The 19,770-nt window shown below is 32.1% G+C and overlaps 1 protein-coding gene across 3 annotated transcripts in view; it reads right to left on the bottom strand.

The window, feature by feature from the left end:
- Positions 1-19,770, bottom strand: part of Vrp1 (Verprolin 1) — a 91,466-nt gene that overhangs the window by 18,862 nt on the left and 52,834 nt on the right. For all 3 annotated transcript variants that reach the window (XM_075381363.1, XM_075381364.1, XM_075381365.1), the window contains exons 2-3: positions 17,984-18,178; positions 3,468-3,656 (exon numbers count right to left, since the gene is read on the bottom strand). In XM_075381363.1, the coding sequence (XP_075237478.1) occupies positions 3,468-3,656; positions 17,984-18,170 (376 nt within the window). In that variant the 5' untranslated portion in view covers positions 18,171-18,178. The remainder of the gene's footprint in view (positions 1-3,467; positions 3,657-17,983; positions 18,179-19,770) is intronic.

The raw sequence follows: 19,770 nt of genomic DNA, 5'->3' as shown, positions 1-19,770 counted from the left end.
TTAAACATAACAAGGCTCAACAAATTTATCCATGCCATAGAATTAATTAAAGGAATAATTAAAAACGTAAATATATGACACATCTCTATCTATTTCTCTCTCGCTCACATTATAATATACAGAGTGTTATCAAAGGTATTAGCCGGACTCAAAGAACTGATTCCAGATATCAAAACAAACAAAATGTACACCAAATTTAGTTAAAATATCTTAATCTGTCCTTAAATATAAATTTTGACAGAAAAAGATTTAAAAGGGAAAATGACTTGAAACTGGATTTTTTTTTATACATTTACAGTCACATCAACAATTAAGTCATTGTAACTTATAAATGTAATGTAACTGTACCAGTAAATGTGTAGTCTTGAATAAACTCAGGCCAACTATTCCTGAGAAATGTGGTTAATTAAAACCCAACAACCGAAGAACATCGGTAATCAAATCCGAACATAAGCAAGCAACTACCTTTATTGGAATTTGAACCTGAGAACTTCAACTTTGAAATCAGGTGATTTACGACTTTACCACTAGACCAACAAGGTGGGTTAAACTGGACATTTGTGAATGTAAACTTTTAATATTTATTTTGATTTCCTGAACAGTCCTGTAAGTTTAGTTAACACTTCCCGGGACATCTACATATTTTTAAAGAATTCATTCCACACTGGTGTATTCGAGATTTATTAAAGAAAAGATTTTTTTGAGTAAACGCAATTCCACATGTAGGAGCAACATTTTATTCAATAAGGTAGATTAAATAAAATTATTATTATGTTGAAAATTAATAAGCAACTATAAAAAATTTGTTATTCACACTTAAACACTGTTAAATAGATTTCTAAAGCTCAACATTACCTGCTATAGAATAATCTACTGGAAGTTTTACATATTTTTTTATTATGTACTATTCAATTAGTATAGTAGATGTTTTCAGTGATTTTAACATTTTTCCAATAAAAATAGAAACAAAAATCTGATGTGGACACCACATGACTTCCTTGTATGCCTATTAAATTACATATACACATGTTTATAAGTACATAAAATTTTACTTCATTAATCATTTTTTATATTTTTTCATTTTTTTTACTCTTATTATTGAATTATTATTTATTGTAACTGTTTTTTTACAATCAGAGGTTAATAATTATTAATAAATCTATATATTCGAAGTAAAAAAAAAGGAGATGAAGTCTGATTCGAACCGATGTGCCTTATAAGAAAAAAATATTTCATTAATAAAAATTTTATTTGGCTATAACTCTAAAACCAATGAAAATAAACACCACTAATGATATATCATTGAAAAGCTCTCAATGAGGGCTTATTTCTGCAGTTAAGAAAAAGTAAAAAATTCAAATCTTTTGGATTTTGAGCTTTTTTTGGACACTTTTGGTCTAGCCGATTGCAATCAAAAGGGGAGGTGCACAACTCGATGTTACAGCAGTTCTAAATCCAAAAACTTCAAAATCCTACAGCTAATTGTTTTTGAGTTATACGAATAAACTCAGGACAAACATTCCTGAGACATGTGGTTAATTGAAATCTACCCACCAAAGAACACCAGTAATCAAATCTGAACATAAGCAACTACCTTTATTGGGATTTGAATCTGAGAACTTGGGACTTTAAAATCAGCTGATTTACGATGATGACGACTTTACCACTAGACCAAAAAGGTTGGTTAAACTGGAGATTTGTGAATGAGTAAACAATGAAGCCATCCCATCGATTGAACAGTTCAAAAAACTGTATTTGAGTTTTTAATATATTCATTACATTATGATCAAACTTAAGTGTCCAAGAAAAAGACTATCATAGAATATGACAAAAGATGATGTTCCCAACATACAGAAACAAAAATACCAATTCACAGTAACTAAATATTTCTGCTCGAACTATACGAGTATTACCTGAAATGCATTTTTGGGGACAGCATGCAATTTTTATATTGTATTTTCCTCCATCTCATTTTATATGGCTTGAAAACTACACTCAATTAAGAGAATCAGGAAAAAATCTGCAAGCCAAGTTTAGAAAGTAGTGCGGGTGAGCCAAAACGTTCTCATTTTTTTTATTGATAATAAAAAAACAATTAAGTGAATAAGTAGCCTGTGTAAGTTATCATCAAGTAACATCAACTATGATTTCCAATAGTCTCTTTCTACATGCAGCACATCCCACAAAATGCCATAAAACTTCCACATGGAACGTTGCTTACTATCTGATCACGAGGAATTTTTCCTCGTGGTTAGAAAAAAGGCTAATGAATTTTTTCAACTTTTTCAATCAAATCACACTTATTAATCGCATCTGGCGATTATGTTCTTCATCATGATCACCGTCCTACTTTATAATCAATCACAATATCACTTCAGCCTACAAACATCACAAATTTGCCTGTGAATTTCAACAGCAGAATTGTTGTTTTCCATCAAAATATAAATTATTCCTTGTATCTCGCATTATGCGGAATCAAAAATTGTAGCTCTTGTTTAAATGTTTGAATATCAACAGCTAACCACAAAATGACTGAACTACTGTTCCTAACAGTTGACTATTGATTAACATAACTGAGCTATGCAAATGCCATCTGTTTACATTACATATACAAAGTCTGAAAATAAAGTAAAAACTCAGAAACCGGAATACCCTTCAGATGGTCAGTTAAATTTTTTTTTAATGTTTTCTACTTTTCCAAATCACAAACAGGAAAAAGTTGCAGGGAATGTTTTTTCAATAGTAATGGCATTGTCAATAAGGAGTTTTAGCCTACAGGACAGACTGTAAATCAATACGTCTACCGAGAAATTCTTGAAAGACTGCGGAAAAAAGTTGCCCTTTGTGAAACCAGCCCATCAAAGACAACTGGATGCTTTATCATGACAATGCACCTTGTCACATTTTTGGCAAAGAAAAGCATTCCTGTATTTCTTCAACCACCTTATTCACCTGATTGAGATTTTGCAACTTTTTCCTGTTCACAATTTTAAAAAACAACCTGAAAGGATACCATTTTCAAACAGCAGAAAATATAAAAAATATAACCAACCACCTGATATTCCAATTTTTGAGTTCCAGACACTGCTATGAAGAGTGGAGAACTGAAGCGCTGCGTGGCTTCCCTATGGAACTATTTCGAAGGCGTTAAGAGTCCGTCTATAATTGGACGGTAAATAAAACGTTTTTCTGAACCAGTCTCATTACTTTATAAACATACCTTGTGTAGATGAACAAATTTAAAATTAACCTTACCTTAAAAATACAATTTGTAATTATTTAATTCTTGTAAAGATTTATTACTTCTTCCTCTTTATTACTTTGCGACTTTTCTTAAAATATTAAATAATGCAATTCTATTTAATATTACGTGATGTTTTATAAAGATTTTTAAAAAATCCTTGCATAGAAAAATAAAAATATGCTAATCATTAGTATTAAAAATATTTAAAATAAAAAATACAAACCGATATCAAGTCCTGTTGGTTTTAATTTTGGCATACCGCCCGCAAATAATCCAGCTAACCCATTATTTCGACCAAGGGTTGCAGAACCGCTATTTATATTTCTAACATTTGCACCACTAGGGCTTTTCGGGTTGCTACTACTACTACTACTATTAATACTATTATTACTACTGCCACCTCCATCGGCTCCTGAAAAAGATTGAAAAAAAATTAAAAAAATTTCATCAATATCGTTACATTTTGAATAAAAATATACACTTGAGGTGTTCTGTGACGTTTATTGTACAGGGATATACAAACTATTAATAAAAATAAAAAAAACTTTCCAATACTGTTTATCTAATAAACACATTTTGTCATTAAAAACTTCTAACACAGTATCATAAATATGACTTAATATTATTAGCTATATGCATACAAACAGCTGCAGAAGAAGCTGTATGCATGTAAAGCTAATAATATTATATTTTACATAGGATATTGTTAAAAACTACACATACTATGATGCTTAACTGTTTAATGATACCTAGTATAACCTCTACAGAGGCCCAATTCTGATAATTTTTTTTTACTCTCCTGTAGCAGTAAAAAGGGAAAATAGATTGACAACCAAAATTTTGGGAACCAAAGTTTTTACAAATATCAGACTCCCCCAAGACGACCAGCCCACGCTAAAAAGCTTAACACAGTCGCCTCAGGGTTTCATGGCAGCGCAGTCTGCCCTCCCTAGCTCGTCTGAACTCGGACATCCCATCGGGGGTTCTCGTGCCTCCTCAAAAACATACTAATCACCTCTTCTGGTGATCAGAATTTTTCTCCGCAGGAGAGCACCCTTCCAGTCCCTATTGTACCTGATCAAGACACAAATTTCGTTTGCCCTTCACAGTTACGCGTCCCCCCATGCACACCTCGAGGGTCCTCCATGCTATCATCGGGGAGCTCCGACCCACCCACTCATGCGCGTGAGTAGGCCCGAACACCCTAGGCATAGAGGCTGCCTCCCTGGCCCCTACACGCATCAAGATGGACTTGTACCTGTCCTCGATCCCCCACGCATTCCCATGACCCCTCATTACTTGTTGTGCCATGCCTCCTTCGCAGTCAGCGGTAGAGCATCGCACACAATATCCCCCACTCCATGTCCATCGGTATATCCGGCAGCATAATCCAACAACAACTAAGTAAACACATTTCGATGCCTCTTTTGACATCGAGGGCCGTGTGCACGTCAAGGGGATTCCTCCTGCCTCTTCGCTGTTAGTACGAGACGAGCCACTCTCTCTACCTCCCTCCATCCATTCTCACTCTGGAGCATGTGTCCGACGACGTTATCTGACTCCCCTTAGCGCAAATGAAATGTTATGGAAATTTCCGAAAGATGTATTTATGCAATCTGTGCGCGGACCTGTATTTTGATTAATATCACTGGGTTGGCTCAACATAAATTCATTAAAAATGGCATCAAATATTTTAAACAAATTTTCATAAAGTCGGAGGAGCACTAGTCATCATTTCATATTTTTTGCTTTTAAAGTAATCGTAGAAATTTGTTCTTTAGTACAATGAAAGAACTTAAGTTATTTAATATACCGTAGTTTTAAGTCAATCAAATTTAGGTGTGGGGGATTCTCAACAATATATGAATACAGTCCAGCTTTAGATATACATTCGATCCAACTAAACAAGGCGACATTAGAGTATCTGTAGTTTTTTATATTAGTAAACTATAATTTTTTAGCTTGTTGAATAACACTGTTCTGACCACGTACGGGAAGACACCCCCTTTAAGACAATCCTGGCTGTCACACCACCCCTCCATTCATAACCTATGATGGGTTTTACTGGAGCTCGTCTTTTAGACGTTCTAAATTTGATAACACAACACAACCCTCAGTTTGGCTTCTATCAGGATGCCCGATGCAAATGTCTCGGCATCCATCAATGTTCTTATACACAACCTAGTACCATTTTCATATGGCCTCTTCCAACCACGATCAACTACCGTAACTTACTACCTTCAACTATCAAATTAACAGATTCGTGGGTGGAATTCCATATCTAATTTCAAATTTTAAGGCCTTTAAATTCCAAAAATACTATCCACATACCAACAAAACATTAAACAATTTAATTTACTCAAGTCCTATTGATTTTCTTAAAAATAAAAAAACAGATTCACAAATTGAATAAGCCTCTAATGAAAATAAATCATTTACTAAAACCTTTGATTTTTTAGCAATTACTTTAACTATCGTATAATTGTGATGACAACACCATCTGGTCAAGAAGGGGTCAAAAACTGGTACCCAAATGTTTTTACTAAAAACTTTGATTTTTTTCTCAATTATATTTTTAATGCTATATAATTTTTATCAAGTAGGTAAAAATCAGCCTGAACGTTTTTTAATGAATTTTTTTATAAGTTTATAACCAACCCGTGGTGTATTTGAAATGAAAAATCTTACAATGGCAAAGCCAGGAAAGTAACCTTTCCCAGATTTTTTTTTATTTTACAAAGAAATTTTCTCAAGTGGTCCTGTATTGTTTTTTCATATAACAAAAATGGAAGATTAACTAAACAATCAATTAAATTATTTAAACAAACATTTTAAAAATTTATTTTTATCATTCGCAATTAGTAATGGATTATAAGGGATGATATATCGGCTAATGTTCTAATATTTTCTTTGAAAGTTCAAAAAAATATTAACTCAATTAACTAAAAATAAAATACATTACAAAGAGGCTTAATTTACCACTTAGTAATAGACTGCCTACACCATTTCTCTGCAGTCATCTTATTTTTATCAAAACAAAGGTTTTGCGCTTTTGTATTTACTGTAAACAGCCTATTTTGTATTTTGCAAATAAAACTAAAAAAAAATTTTAAGTTGAGGAGGATGAAATGGGAGAAACAATACTGAGATCTGAATTTAAGAGGGCATTAAAATATTTGAATGGCAGAAAGGCTCCTGGAATAGACAGAATACCTGTAGAATTACTGTGCAGTGCAGGTGAGGAAGCGATTGATAGATTATACAAACTGGTGTATAATATTTATGAAAAAGGGGAAGTTCCATCAGACTTCAAAAAGAATATTATAGTCATGTTACCAAAGAAAGCAGGGGCAGATAAATGTGAAGAATACAGAACAATTAGTTTAACTAGTCATGCATCAAAAATCTTAACTAGAATTCTATACAGAAGAATTGAGAGGAGAGTGGAGGAAGTGTTAGGAGAAGACAATTTTTTTTTCAGGAAAAGTATAGGGACAAGGGAAGCAATTTTAGACCTCAGATTAATAGTAGAAGGAAGATTAAAGAAAAACAAACCGACATACTTGGCGTTTATAGACCTAGAAAAGGCATTCGATAACGTAGACTGGAATAAAATGTTCAGCATTTTAAAAAAATTAGGGTTCAAATACAGAGATAGAAGAACAATTGCTAACATGTACAGGAACCAAACAGCAACAGTAATAATCGAAAAACATAAGAAAGAAGCCGTAATAAAAAAGGGAGTCCGACAAGGATGTTCCCTATCCCCGTTACTTTTTAATCTTTACATCGAACTAGCAGTTAATGATGTTAAAGAACAATTTAGATTCGGAGTAACAGTACAAGGTGAAAAGATAAAGATGCTACGATTTGCTGATGGTATAGTAATTCTAGCTGAGAGTAAAAATGATTTAGAAGAAACAATGAATGGCATAGATGAAGTCCTACACAAGAACTATCGCATGAAAATAAACAAGAACAAAACAAAAGTAATGAAATGTAGGAGAAATAACAAACATGGACCACTGAATGTAAAAATAGGAGGAGAAAAGATTATGGAGGTAGAAGAATTTTGTTATTTGGGAAGTAAAATTACTAAAGATGGACGAAGCAGGAGCGATATAAAATGCCGAATAGCACAAGCGAAACGAGCCTTCAGTAAGAAATATAATTTGTTTACATCAAAAATTATTTTAACTGTCAGGAAAAAATTTTTGAAAGTATATGTTTGGAGTGTCGCTTTATATGGAAGTGAAGCTTGGACAATCGGAGTATCTGAGAAGAAAAGATTAGAAGCTTTTGAAATTGGTGCTATAGGAGAATGTTAAAAATGAGACTGGTGGATAAAGTGAGAAATGAAGAGGTATTGTGGCAAATAGATGAAGAAAGAAGCATTTGGAAAAATATAGTTAAAAGAAGAGACAGACTTATAGCCAACATACTAAGGCATCCTGGAATAGTCGCTTTAATATTGGAAGGACAGATAGAAGGAAAAATTGTGTAGGCTTTGGAATATGTAAAACAAATTGTTAGGAATGTAGGATGTAGAGGGTATACTGAAATGAAACGACTAGCACTAGATAGGGAATCTTGGACAGCTGCATCAAACCAGTCAAATGACTGAAGACAAAAAAAAAAAAAAATTAAAAAACTACAAAAAAATAAAAATTAAAAAATTTTAATTTTTTTGAAGTTTGTGTCAAATTAATAGTAAATAGTTTGTAAAAGTCCACTATATTAATTAATTGATTTATTGATTTCTTAATCAAATAGAAAGAAATGTATTTTTTATTTTATTAGATAAAAAAAAATACTGATCTTTTAAAATTAAGAAAATGAAAAAGTAACATCTATAGTTAAGTTACATTTTAAGTTACAATCTCCTCCAGAGAGATTCTGGCAGGAACTTTTTGGGAAGGTGAAATTTACCAGAGGCCTTCTTGATGCAGTTGTTTTATTTCGTATAAAGAGAAAAAGTAATTAACTGCAGTATATCAAAATAAAAAAACCAATGATAAATAATTATCTGCTCCCCTGCGAATGAAATGATTCCCATATTCTACATTTTTAGAAGGGATGAATATGCCCAGGAAAGGAAAAAAAAAACAAGGAAAGAATATTTTCCTGAATTTGCCTTTGACAGATTTTCATTTCAAATACACCACAAGGTTTTGAAATATTAATGACTTAAACAATATTTAGAGTACAATCTACAAAAAAAGTTTTGGTCTTATTTTACTTCCTTGATCAAATTGTGTTAAAAATTAATATATTGTTTATAGGGAACCTTGTTTATAGGGGGAGAGTCACTCCTTCAAGTAGAGGTTGTTTATCTTATTATTGTTTATCATATCCTTAATATTTCCTTGCAGTTTTCCATGGGTTTTGGGCTAGATGCCCGTTAATAGTTGTTAAGAATATAAGAACTTTAAAGACACCCTTAATATTTATCTGATATGATGTAGGAAGGCCTATGCTGATAAATCTATTCAGTGATAGCGATTTACATCTGGTGGCTTAGAAAAAGGGCCTGACCATGGGAAACTAAGCTTATTAAGCACATACAAAATAATACGTATCAACAGCTTCCAAAACAATACATATGTTATTTAAATATCTAGAACCCCAACTACTACATAACATCTTTAAAAAATAGTTCATTAAAGAGTAATTGTGTGATTTTTATTTAAGAAAATAATAATAAATATAAATTAAAATTATTACAACTGATTTTTAAAAATATCAATGAAGGGTGGCGGAAAAGAGACAATACAAAAGATAATGTATTTTAGGAACAGTAAACAAAAAAGAGGAAGGCAGGAAACACACAAACATGTAGAAGTACATTTTTTTTATCATAAAATATAAAGGAAATGTTTTTACAACTACATCCTCATGTATGAAACCACTTCCTACTGATCAAGAAATCATAAATTTACAACAAAAAAAAAACCCATCCAACTGATATAAAATAAAAATTAAAGGTAAATAATCAATCATATCAATAAGCAATACAAAAAAAAAGTTAAAAGAATGTCCATATCATTGCACAGCTGACAGGGATGTTTTCAGGAAAAAGATATATAACTGGAAGCAATTTAAAGAACAAAAACAGATATGCAGGGTAGATTTAAAGTGGACTGATGAACAGAAGAAGGCTAGTAGCGCGAGTGAATGAAGAAAATCTGTGAAGCAAGAAAGATGAAATTCATCAAGCCAAGATTCATTGTGGTCCAAAGAAGACATTAAAACTTCAACGAAAAAAAATCATTACATAATTAACATACAACTTAATTTTGTAAAGTAACAGGAAAGGATCAGTAGTTTTTGGAAAAACTAAAAGTTTGGAAAAATTTTAATTTATATGAGGGATGTCTGAAAACATTTTGTGCCTCAACATGAAGATGGCAGCACTTGTCAACAAAAGTTAGGGAATGTATTCACGCATGCGTTAAAAGGTACTCACAAAAATTTCAGCCATTTTTGCCTAAGTTGTTGTTTGATAATCGTTTGGGTAAGTCGCTGTGAGTGTTTTTGTGAAAATGGAAAAAATCAAATATCTTGTTGCGATTAAATACTTGAATTTGAAAGGCAGGCAGTACACCTTTCAAATATTAAAACCGTGTTGGATGCTGTTTACAGGGACTTTGTGCCAACATCTGCCACCATGAAAAGATGAGTAACTGAATTTAAACATAGTCGTACCAGCTTGATCGATGATGAGTGTTCAGGACGACCAAAAACTGCAACCACCACCGATATCATCGAAAAAGTTCACCAAACAGTACTGGACGACCAACAAATTTTGGTTAGAGAAATAGCACAGGCTATGAGCATATCGAAAGAACACGTTTATCATATATTAACTGAAGAATTGAATACATGTAAGCTATCTGTGCATTGGGTGCCGTGTTTGCTCACTTTGGATCATAAACACATTCGAATGAATATTTCCAAGGTCCTGCTGGAGCAGTTTAAACAAAACAAACCCAGATCTTTTGCGTCAACTCATAACTGTAGATGAAACATGGATCCACCACTACACTCCAGAGATGAAACAACAGTCACAACAATGGGCTGCAAAGATTGAACCTGCTCCAAAAAAAGGCGAAGAGGGTTCCATCAGCCAAGAAGGTGATCAACTGTTTTTTGGGATAGTAACAGAATTTTATTTATCGATTATCTGAAAAAGATAAAACAATAACAGGGCAGTATTATGCATCATTACTTGACAAGACAGAAATTGCAAAAAAACAACCACATTTAAAGAAGAAAAAAAGTGCTTTTCCATCAGGACAATGTGCCTGCTCACCACGGCTAAAAGCAGATGGTCACCATAGCTAAAATTCATGAATTGCACTTTGAATTGATTAACCATTGACCATTTTCATCAGATCTGGCCACAAGTGACTTTTCCTAACCTTAAAGTTTGGCTTGGAGGAAAGGAATTTTTCATCAGACGAGGAGGTTATCGCATATGTAAACTCCTATTTTGTGGAGAAAGATTCCAGCTACTATTTGAAGGGTTAAAGAGGTTAGAGCATCGCTGGAAAAGGTGTATCAACCTGAAAAGAGACTTTGTTGAAAAATAAAACTATATTTGACAGTATGTTAGGCTCAAAACCTTTCAGACAACCCCTGTGTATGTGTGTGTGTGTATATATATATATGTATAAACTAAAAGTAACTGCTGGTACGAAGAAGGGTCACTCATCAAGTAAATGAATTTTCATTGATTACCATAGTTTATTTACATTTAATTTCGTACAGAGTGATTCACAAAGAATAAAACAAACTTTCAGGACATGTTCTACTAGTGAAAATAATAAAGAAGAAACTTCATATAAACACAGATTCGGAAATGCTTTATTAACGGAGTGTCGGTTGGTGAAAGATTTCGCCCAGATTCCTGCCCTCTGTTAAAATCAAGCGACTGTAATTCTTGAAACATAAATTAAGGGATAAATTTAGTAGTTTCATATGAAATCAGATTAGAAAAAGTGGAAAAAAAACTTTATTTTTAGTAGTTTTCAAGAAATCTGGGGAAAAAACAAAAGATGAGAGTCAAAAAATTCACTTTTTATGTTTGGCAAAAATAACTTTAATAAAAAGGCAAAATAAACACATAAAAGTTTCTAATAAAACTGTAGAGAATTTGATTCTGAAAAAAACGATATGAATAAAATTCACAGAAGTTTGTTAAAAATAAAACAAATCAAAATGTGGTAAAATTTAATTAAGTATTAAACAATACAATATATTCATTACTACAAGACAAAAGAATTAAATATTTTAGAAAAATAAATAGTCCAAACATTTCTGCATCTTTAGGAAGATCTAACAAATTTTTAGTTTTATTTTTAATAAACTTTGAAACTCTTATGTTTGTATTTAGTGACTCATTCATACCATTTTAGTCAGAATCAGCTTCTCTATAAGTTTTGTTTTATGTGTTCATCACCCATTTAACAAAGTTATTTTATGGCAAGCAAGAATCAGCATATTTTTAACCCAAACTTTTTGTCTTTTACCACATATTTCTAAAAATATCCTTTCATATGAAACCACTAGAAAAAAAATGTTACTCCTTAATTTGGGTCACAAGAATTATAGTCTGGCTTTATTTTACTGAAGTTGTGGAAATCAGGGTGAAATTTTTCACCAGCCAATATTCTCTAACGAAGCATTTCTGAACTTAGTTTATACAAACTTTCTTCTTTATTTTTACCTGTAGAATATATCCTGAAAGTTTGTTACATTCTTCATGAATCACCTGTATATATGTTTACAAACAGTTTTTTATACTCGCAGAAATCTCTAACAATTTTCTACTATTGGTGACTTTCAACCATGCATACTAACCTGTAGCAAAACTCAACTGATATATTCCAGACAAAGAAAAAAAAGCAATCTGCATTAACGTTCCTGTCTAGATAGAGCTATATAGTAGGGCTATAATTCTACAAGGGAAAGTACTGTAATTGATCCAATTTGGAAATTTGCATTTTTCACTGGATCTTGACGATTTGACACCTAAGAAACCCAAAAACTAAAAGGAAAATTTCTGGATGTTAATGTTCCTATGTACGTGTGTGTTTGATGTTGAACTCTAAATCTCCTTAAAACTACTGGACCGATTTTAATCAAACTTGCATCAGATTACTTTTATATGTGAGGCAACTGATGCCATTAAAGTTTTAACTTAAAAAGGTCAAGGAGTGAGGCATATTTGTTAGCAATTAAGAAATAACAATATTTGAAAAAACCTTTTACAAAACTGCACCCCCACCTCAAAAAAATGCTCTAAACTACCTCTATTTAAGGTGTAAAAATCTAACTCCGTCTGGCTGGGTCTTGAACTCGACTGACCAGTTGATGGTAAGTTGGTGCATTAAACCTCACGGCTACACCAAACTACCACTATGTTCTGATGTCACAGGTAAGTAGTAGAATTAAATAAGCAAATAATATTTAAAGTGTAAAAAACTAACTCTGTCTGGCTGGGTCTCAAACTCAATTGACCAGTTGATGGTAGTTGGTGCATTAAACCTCACGGCTACACCAATCTGCCAATTATACAAGAGAAATTTGTTCTATGTAACTTGAGAAACCGCATTACTTTAGTTAGTGCTGACAATCATCGTTAGTAATGCCACACCAGCGCAAATTAAATACGGTATGCATGTGCACTTTAGATAGAATCATTGAATTAAATAAACAAAAAAATATTATATTTAATAAAATGATAAAATATTTTTAATTGTGTGTGTAAGCTGCGCATCAGAAACAACCCACAGTTGTAGAACTTTCCGTGAGCGCCACTTTAGCCACAAATAGCATAAATTGCTCAAATCTATTATGTGACAAATGACAAAAAATATTTAAAAATTGCTTTTTAATTATTCAATTTATACCAACTATTTTAATTCTGTTCATAGAAGGCTATGGTTTCTGGAGTACCAAGCTTTGAGGAATTTTTTTAGGGGGATTTGAAAAATGTAAAACACATAACAAATTTTGAAACTGTAAATTACATTCTCAAGATTCTAATATGTACACTCTCCATACAGTATTGTATTACTTAATTTTTTTTTAAATTTAAATAAATTTCTGGAACAACTTTTTTATACATAGGATATGTATAAAAAAAAACCAAAAAGAACAAGGATATAAGGTATAATTTTTTATATTTATTGAAGAACTCTACTGAAATTAGCATACAAACTATATAATATTTATTTAAAATTTTTAATGATATCTGGCCAGCAGTTTTGCACAACTTAACGTAAATAAATTCATTTATTAATAATAAATTATTAATAACAAGTACTTAGTGAAACTGGAATACTTATTTTTTAGAATTGAATAATATAAACAAAATACAAAGAGCATAATTTGTCCAATGCATCTGATTAAAAGTTTATTTTGAGGTTATGACCTCTTCTTAAACTGACCTCGAACCTACAGCCCCTTAGATGAAATTTAACAATCATCACGTTTATCAACAGATGTTATGTCATTTCATGTCCATTTTTACACAAATTATAATTACGTATAATCCCTTTCAACTTGAGAAATTTGATTAATTTGTCCTTAGAATTGAATTCCCATCATAACCACAAAGTCAAGACGTTGCTTTAAAAACTAGTTAAATACTAAATTGAAGTAATATTCCACTATGGTCGAAGAAATTCATGATGTGTTGAACCATGTTGCTCAATTATATAATCAGCAATAGTGATATATCAGAAAATATCAAACAGTCTAAGTTGTTTTTCAGAAGAAAAGTTGTTTTTTTTCACTTCGATACAAACAGTTTTTTCCACCCGATCATAATACTGCATAAGATATGCTGAATTACCAAACAGAGCTGTCTAGTTAGCTAGTCCAGTTAGCTCACTAACGAAAACCAAGTGAATAAACTGTTTACTGATAACAGGTCATTTGCCCAGCAAACTGTTGTTTTATCGATATTAAATAGGCTGTAAGCTAATTGCTAAGACTGAACACTTTCAAAAACCAAATAACTCTTATTCATGAAAATACGGTAATATTTAAATACAGAAAAAAACTGTCAAATCTTGGTATTCAATGGTGTCAACTGAAACATCCTGCAGCCAATGCGTTGAGAAAAATATTAAAATAAAACTGTTGTTTTTAAATACAAAAAACAAGCAGTTTAGCAAAATTGAAAAATGGGTCATGTATGTACCTTAACAAATTAATAATTAACACTGTTTTTTCCAAACAGTTTTTTTTTTCAACAAACAATTTGTTTTCATTTGGGAGAAATAACAGTAAACCCCTACGTCTAGTCACCACACATTATCGAAACAAGATAAAAGGGCAATTAAGCATTTGTAACATATGAAAATTTGAAATTTAATGTACACTGGAATAAAACATTTTATCAAAATGTTTTTATTCTCCAATTACATTTCAGAAGTTACATCCCATTTTTAACAGACCGCATTCTAGAAGTTACCAGAATGCTGCGACCAGTGCACTATTTATTTATTTATTATTACACCGGGTGACTACTTTAAAGATGATGCTTAAGTTTAGATAAATAAAGTCATTTTTCTTAAATATACCTTATCCAGAAATGTTTTTATATCACCTTGTGTGTGTGTGTGTGTGTGTGTGCATGTGTGCACACATACATATCACAAATAAGAATCTACATAAGGAATGGAATGTGACATGTAAATAAACTTTAAAAAATATGCACGATTTAAAAGAAAAAATTTTATCACAATTTGCAGGATAATATTCAGAATATCTTAGATTTCATTTTTACAAGTTTTACTTTTGCATTAAGAAATTTAATTAGGATAAGTCTATCTTAAACAGAACTGAGTAAATAACTAAGAACTAACTTGTTTATAAAATTTTTTCCACACATTTTAACTGTTATTTCTATGTTAAGTATTGAATAATTATAATGATAAAATAGGTTATAAATTATAAACCTTGACGCCAGCATATATAGTATATCATGACATCATTTATTGCACAAATGAAAAAAAATTGTTCACATTTTTACATATATATATATAATTAGAAAAATTATAGATAAGAAAGACTTATTAAGCAAAACTATAAAACAAATAAATGACAGCGTTATTATAGTTATTATAATAAGGTTAAATCATTCGGCTAATTATATACCAACTGCTTATCCATCTTTTTCCATTAATATTATTTGTTAACAAAAAAGCTTATTTGATATATTCTGAATCTTACATATCATTTTAGATTACCAACTTCAAAGTATTCTTCTGTATTATTAATTGCTACTTGCTAGAAGTAAAGTATAAGTACCATACAGAATTTCCCTTAGTTTTTCTACCATTTAACAAATAAGAATGTAGTAACATCATATTGTATTTTGTACTAGAGAAGTATTAGAAATCCAGTTTTATGTGATAAGACAATTCATAAAACTTAGGCTTTTCATCCACTGCAACAACACAATACAAAACGTTTATTACCAAAATCTCATATAACTGTCATGAACAGATTCCAGTCCTGTTCTCGTCCATCAATGCAATTGTACTGTTATTCAACTATTTCAGTTTGCACTGCATGTCGAATAACATGGTTGCAGTTGCATATTGGTGAAGACAAAAGAAGAGTTAAAAAATGAAAAAAACATTGGATTGATTCTTTCATTAGCAAAAATTTTAATCTTTTTACAGATTAACAATGAAATTTTTTATTGAACTGGTGGAAGAAATTAGACCTTGCATACAAGAATTTAATTTTTTTTAAGAATTAAAGTTTTTTTAAATTTATATTTTTAATAACTTTTATGACTAGTGTCTCTAAAGTAAAAACCGCTGGGAAATTTCTCTCCTTAAGGTTGGCGAACCTATGTCATTCATGGCCATTCTAGTAATCTACATACTGCATTGTTGTCTGTTAAGTTGTCGCATTGTAGTATCATTGATTTCATGTCAAGTTATTACATTATAAAATGAATACGAAAAACGATTTTACCACGACTGTGAAATATATGGGGCATACACTTTTTAAACCATTAAAACATTAAGCCACCAGAAATTCATAGGTAGTCGGTTGCTGTGTACTGTGATAATGTAATGAACAAAAGAAACGTCTGAAAATGGTGTGAAAGGTTTAGAAATAACACAATTAATGTGCACAATGAAGAATGCTCAGAGAGGCGCTCAATAATCACAAAGCGTCAATGATGAAATCAGAAAAGATCATCGCTCACCGATTTCCAACCTGGCCCTTCTTTTTCCAGATGTTTCAAGAGCTGTAACTGGTCACACTCTTCATGACCATCTAGGCTTCAGAAAGGTTTGTGCTTGTAGGGTGCCACACGACTTAATGAAACATCACAAAAAAATCTGAATGGGATCTGATCTGCTTTGTAATTTTTGATGCGCTATACAAAAAAAAGGTGATGCGTTCCTTAATTTGATTGTTACCAGCAGTGAAACACGATTTCATATTACATGTCTGGAGAGAAAATGACAGTCAAGTAAATAGCGTCATCCTCAATCACTAACCAGACCGACAAGATGAAGCCACAGCCATTTGGACGCAAACTGATGGCCACAGTCTTTTGGGATCAATTTGGCATACTGCTGGTTGATTTCACGTTACGTGGAACAACTGTAAATGTAGAAGTGTACTGCAAAACTCTACCTAAGTTATGGCGCACCATTCAAAATTGGTGACACGGGCGGCGTTGTCCAGCAGCATGATAATACACATCCACATGTTGCGGGTCCAACTCGTGATTTTGAGAACATTTGGATTGGAAATTTACGATAATCCACCATATAGTTGAACTTAGTTCCTTCTGATTACCATTTGTTTGGAAAATTGAAAGAATTTGGTAAGCAATTGGCGGGTGACGATGAACTTAAAAATGCTGTTAATTTGTAGCTAATTGGACTGGCTGCAGAAGAATACGACGAGGGTATATTGAAGCTGGCTTATTGCTATGATAAATGCCTTAATTCATGCGGAGATTATATAGAGAAGTAGTATAAGATATGCAGTTTAAGAGAAATAAAAAAATATTTATAGTTTTCAGAATAAAATTTTTACAATGAAACTTTCTTTACTTTTGAGTAAAATTTGTATGAAATTAGTTTATACATAGAAAGCCAACAAAAATACATAAAAATAACAGTACAACACAAATTTTATCACATCATAGTTAATTTGAGATTGGCCAGGTCCATTGCACGTCATGAAACAACTGGATCCAGGCAGAGGATGGAAGAGTTTTGCTTTAAATGTATGGAGTAATTTGTATATAAACCAAACATGATTCAAATGTGATGCTTTGTCGAGTGGTGGCAGTAAGCCAACAGCCTCACTGTCCAGCCATTGTCAGGTAATAGATTTCTCAAATTAGTCCACAGGTAGTTCACCCTGCCAGAAAACATCAACGATAAACTGGCTCTCTAAGTCCTGAATTCCTTTAAATGACGGAGGACCAAACAGGATCAAAACTTCAACCGCAGAACATATAAAAAAATAGATAAAGAAAGAAAAAACAAACAATCCCACCTGAAAGAAAATCTGACGAATAGACACAAAATTACAGTGTAAAAAAATACTGATCCAACTGCCACTATTACTTACAAAAAACAATAAAATTTTCATAAAAAGCCATTTGAAAAATAATTATTATCCACATTCACATTTTACTGCCATGTAATATTATCAAAAGTGTATTATAATTCGAAAACTTACCAACCGCTGGAGCACTCCTATCATTTGTAACAGTCTTTTTAAGTGCCGTTCCTTTTCTGATTGACTGAAGTAATAGATTCCTTCCATTTGGATCCACACTTCCCACGCTTCCGGTCGGTGAACCAGAGGGAAAACTAGGAGGAGGCAGAGGTGGCCCTGGAGGTGGTGGCGGAGGCGGAAATGGCATCGCTTAACCTAGCCAAAAAAAGGAAAAAAAATCCAATTTGTATTACATACAAAAAAAAACCGTCTTTGAATAAAACAATGATATAAGAATATATTCTTAGCAAATTATAAAAACTTAACAATTACAGCAATAAATACTTATGTGGAACAAAGATAAAAATAATTTAATCAATTTAATAACCAAAATAGTAAAAATGACAATTACAAATAAATCTTTTTCACAAATTAACAGTAGAAATTTAGCAAAGTTAAGGTGAAAAAGAAATGAGATTGCAGTTTACTCTGTTGCAATAACATACATGGTATTGTAGACCACGGCAAAAATTACATTACAATTCCTAAGAATAAAATAATTCCCTGCTTTCCTATCGATGTCTGACACAAATGATATTCAGCTCGATAAATAATACTTCTCATTACTCTGTTCATCTTTAATTTGATTGTTACCAGCAGTGAAAAACAAATTTCATATTACATGTCAGAGAGAAACGACAATCAAGTAAATAGCGTCATCTTCAATCACTAACCAGACCGAAAAACTGATGGCGAAAGTCTTTTGGGATCAGTTTGGCATACTGCTGGTTGATTTCACATTACATGTAACAACTGTAAATGCAGAAAGTGTACTGCAAAACTCTACCTAAGTTACGGTGCACCATTCAAAATTGGTGACATGGGTGGTGTGTTGTCCTGCTGCATGATAATACCATGTCCACATGTTGCGGGTCCAACTCGTGATTTACTGAGAACATTTGGATGGGAAATTTACAATAATCCACCATACAGTTGGACATAGCTCCTTCTGATTACCATTTGTTTCGAAAATTATAGTGGTAAAATTAATAGTGGTATTATCATGTACTACCTGCATGATAACAACACTATTTTCAGAGAAAACCGGTAAACTAATACCAGTTTTACTTTGAATGCTTCACAAGTCACAAAAAAAAAACTATAAGCAAACTGATGAAAGCAACAAGAAATAATCTGCTATCTTCATTTGGTTCAAGAACCAAAAGGGACTTCATTGACTGATTTTTATCATATTCCTGACACTTCCAAACATTAAGACGTTCGCTGTGGTACCAGTTATGTTCATTCTGTACGGGCATTTATTGTCCTATTTTCATCTAAATTTCTCTTCTGTGCAGCAATCATATTTTTGTCCATCTTCCTCGTTTATTTTTGTCATTAGTAATTTTAAACATTACATTCAGACGTTAGAAGGATTAAATTCATACCAAACCTAGGTGACTGATACTGCTCTATTTGAACATAAAATCAATAAACAGTTCTTTCTATCAACAACTCACAGATAGTGTTAGAAAAGGCGAAAGCTTATAAGGTACAGGTGTCCTGTAACTCACTAGTGAAAATGCGAATACCGGACAATGGGGGGATTTGTAACACGAAAATTACATGCATTAAAAAAATATTGCAGCCAACGTGACAATAATTGCATATTTCTTAATTCATGGTACATGGACAGCTTCATGTTATGGATGTAGAGGTAACTGGTTATATATAGACCAGGCTAATATTTCTTCTTGTTAATTAAAATGGAACAGCAAAGAGATGGGTGAGGATAGTGCCAAGTACCA

Source organism: Lycorma delicatula, chromosome 13, assembly GCF_047948215.1.
Source record: "Lycorma delicatula isolate Av1 chromosome 13, ASM4794821v1, whole genome shotgun sequence".
Taxonomy (NCBI): Eukaryota; Metazoa; Arthropoda; class Insecta; order Hemiptera; family Fulgoridae; genus Lycorma; species Lycorma delicatula.
Note: the sequence above shows the minus strand (reverse complement) of the source record. Positions and strands in the feature narration are given on the sequence as shown.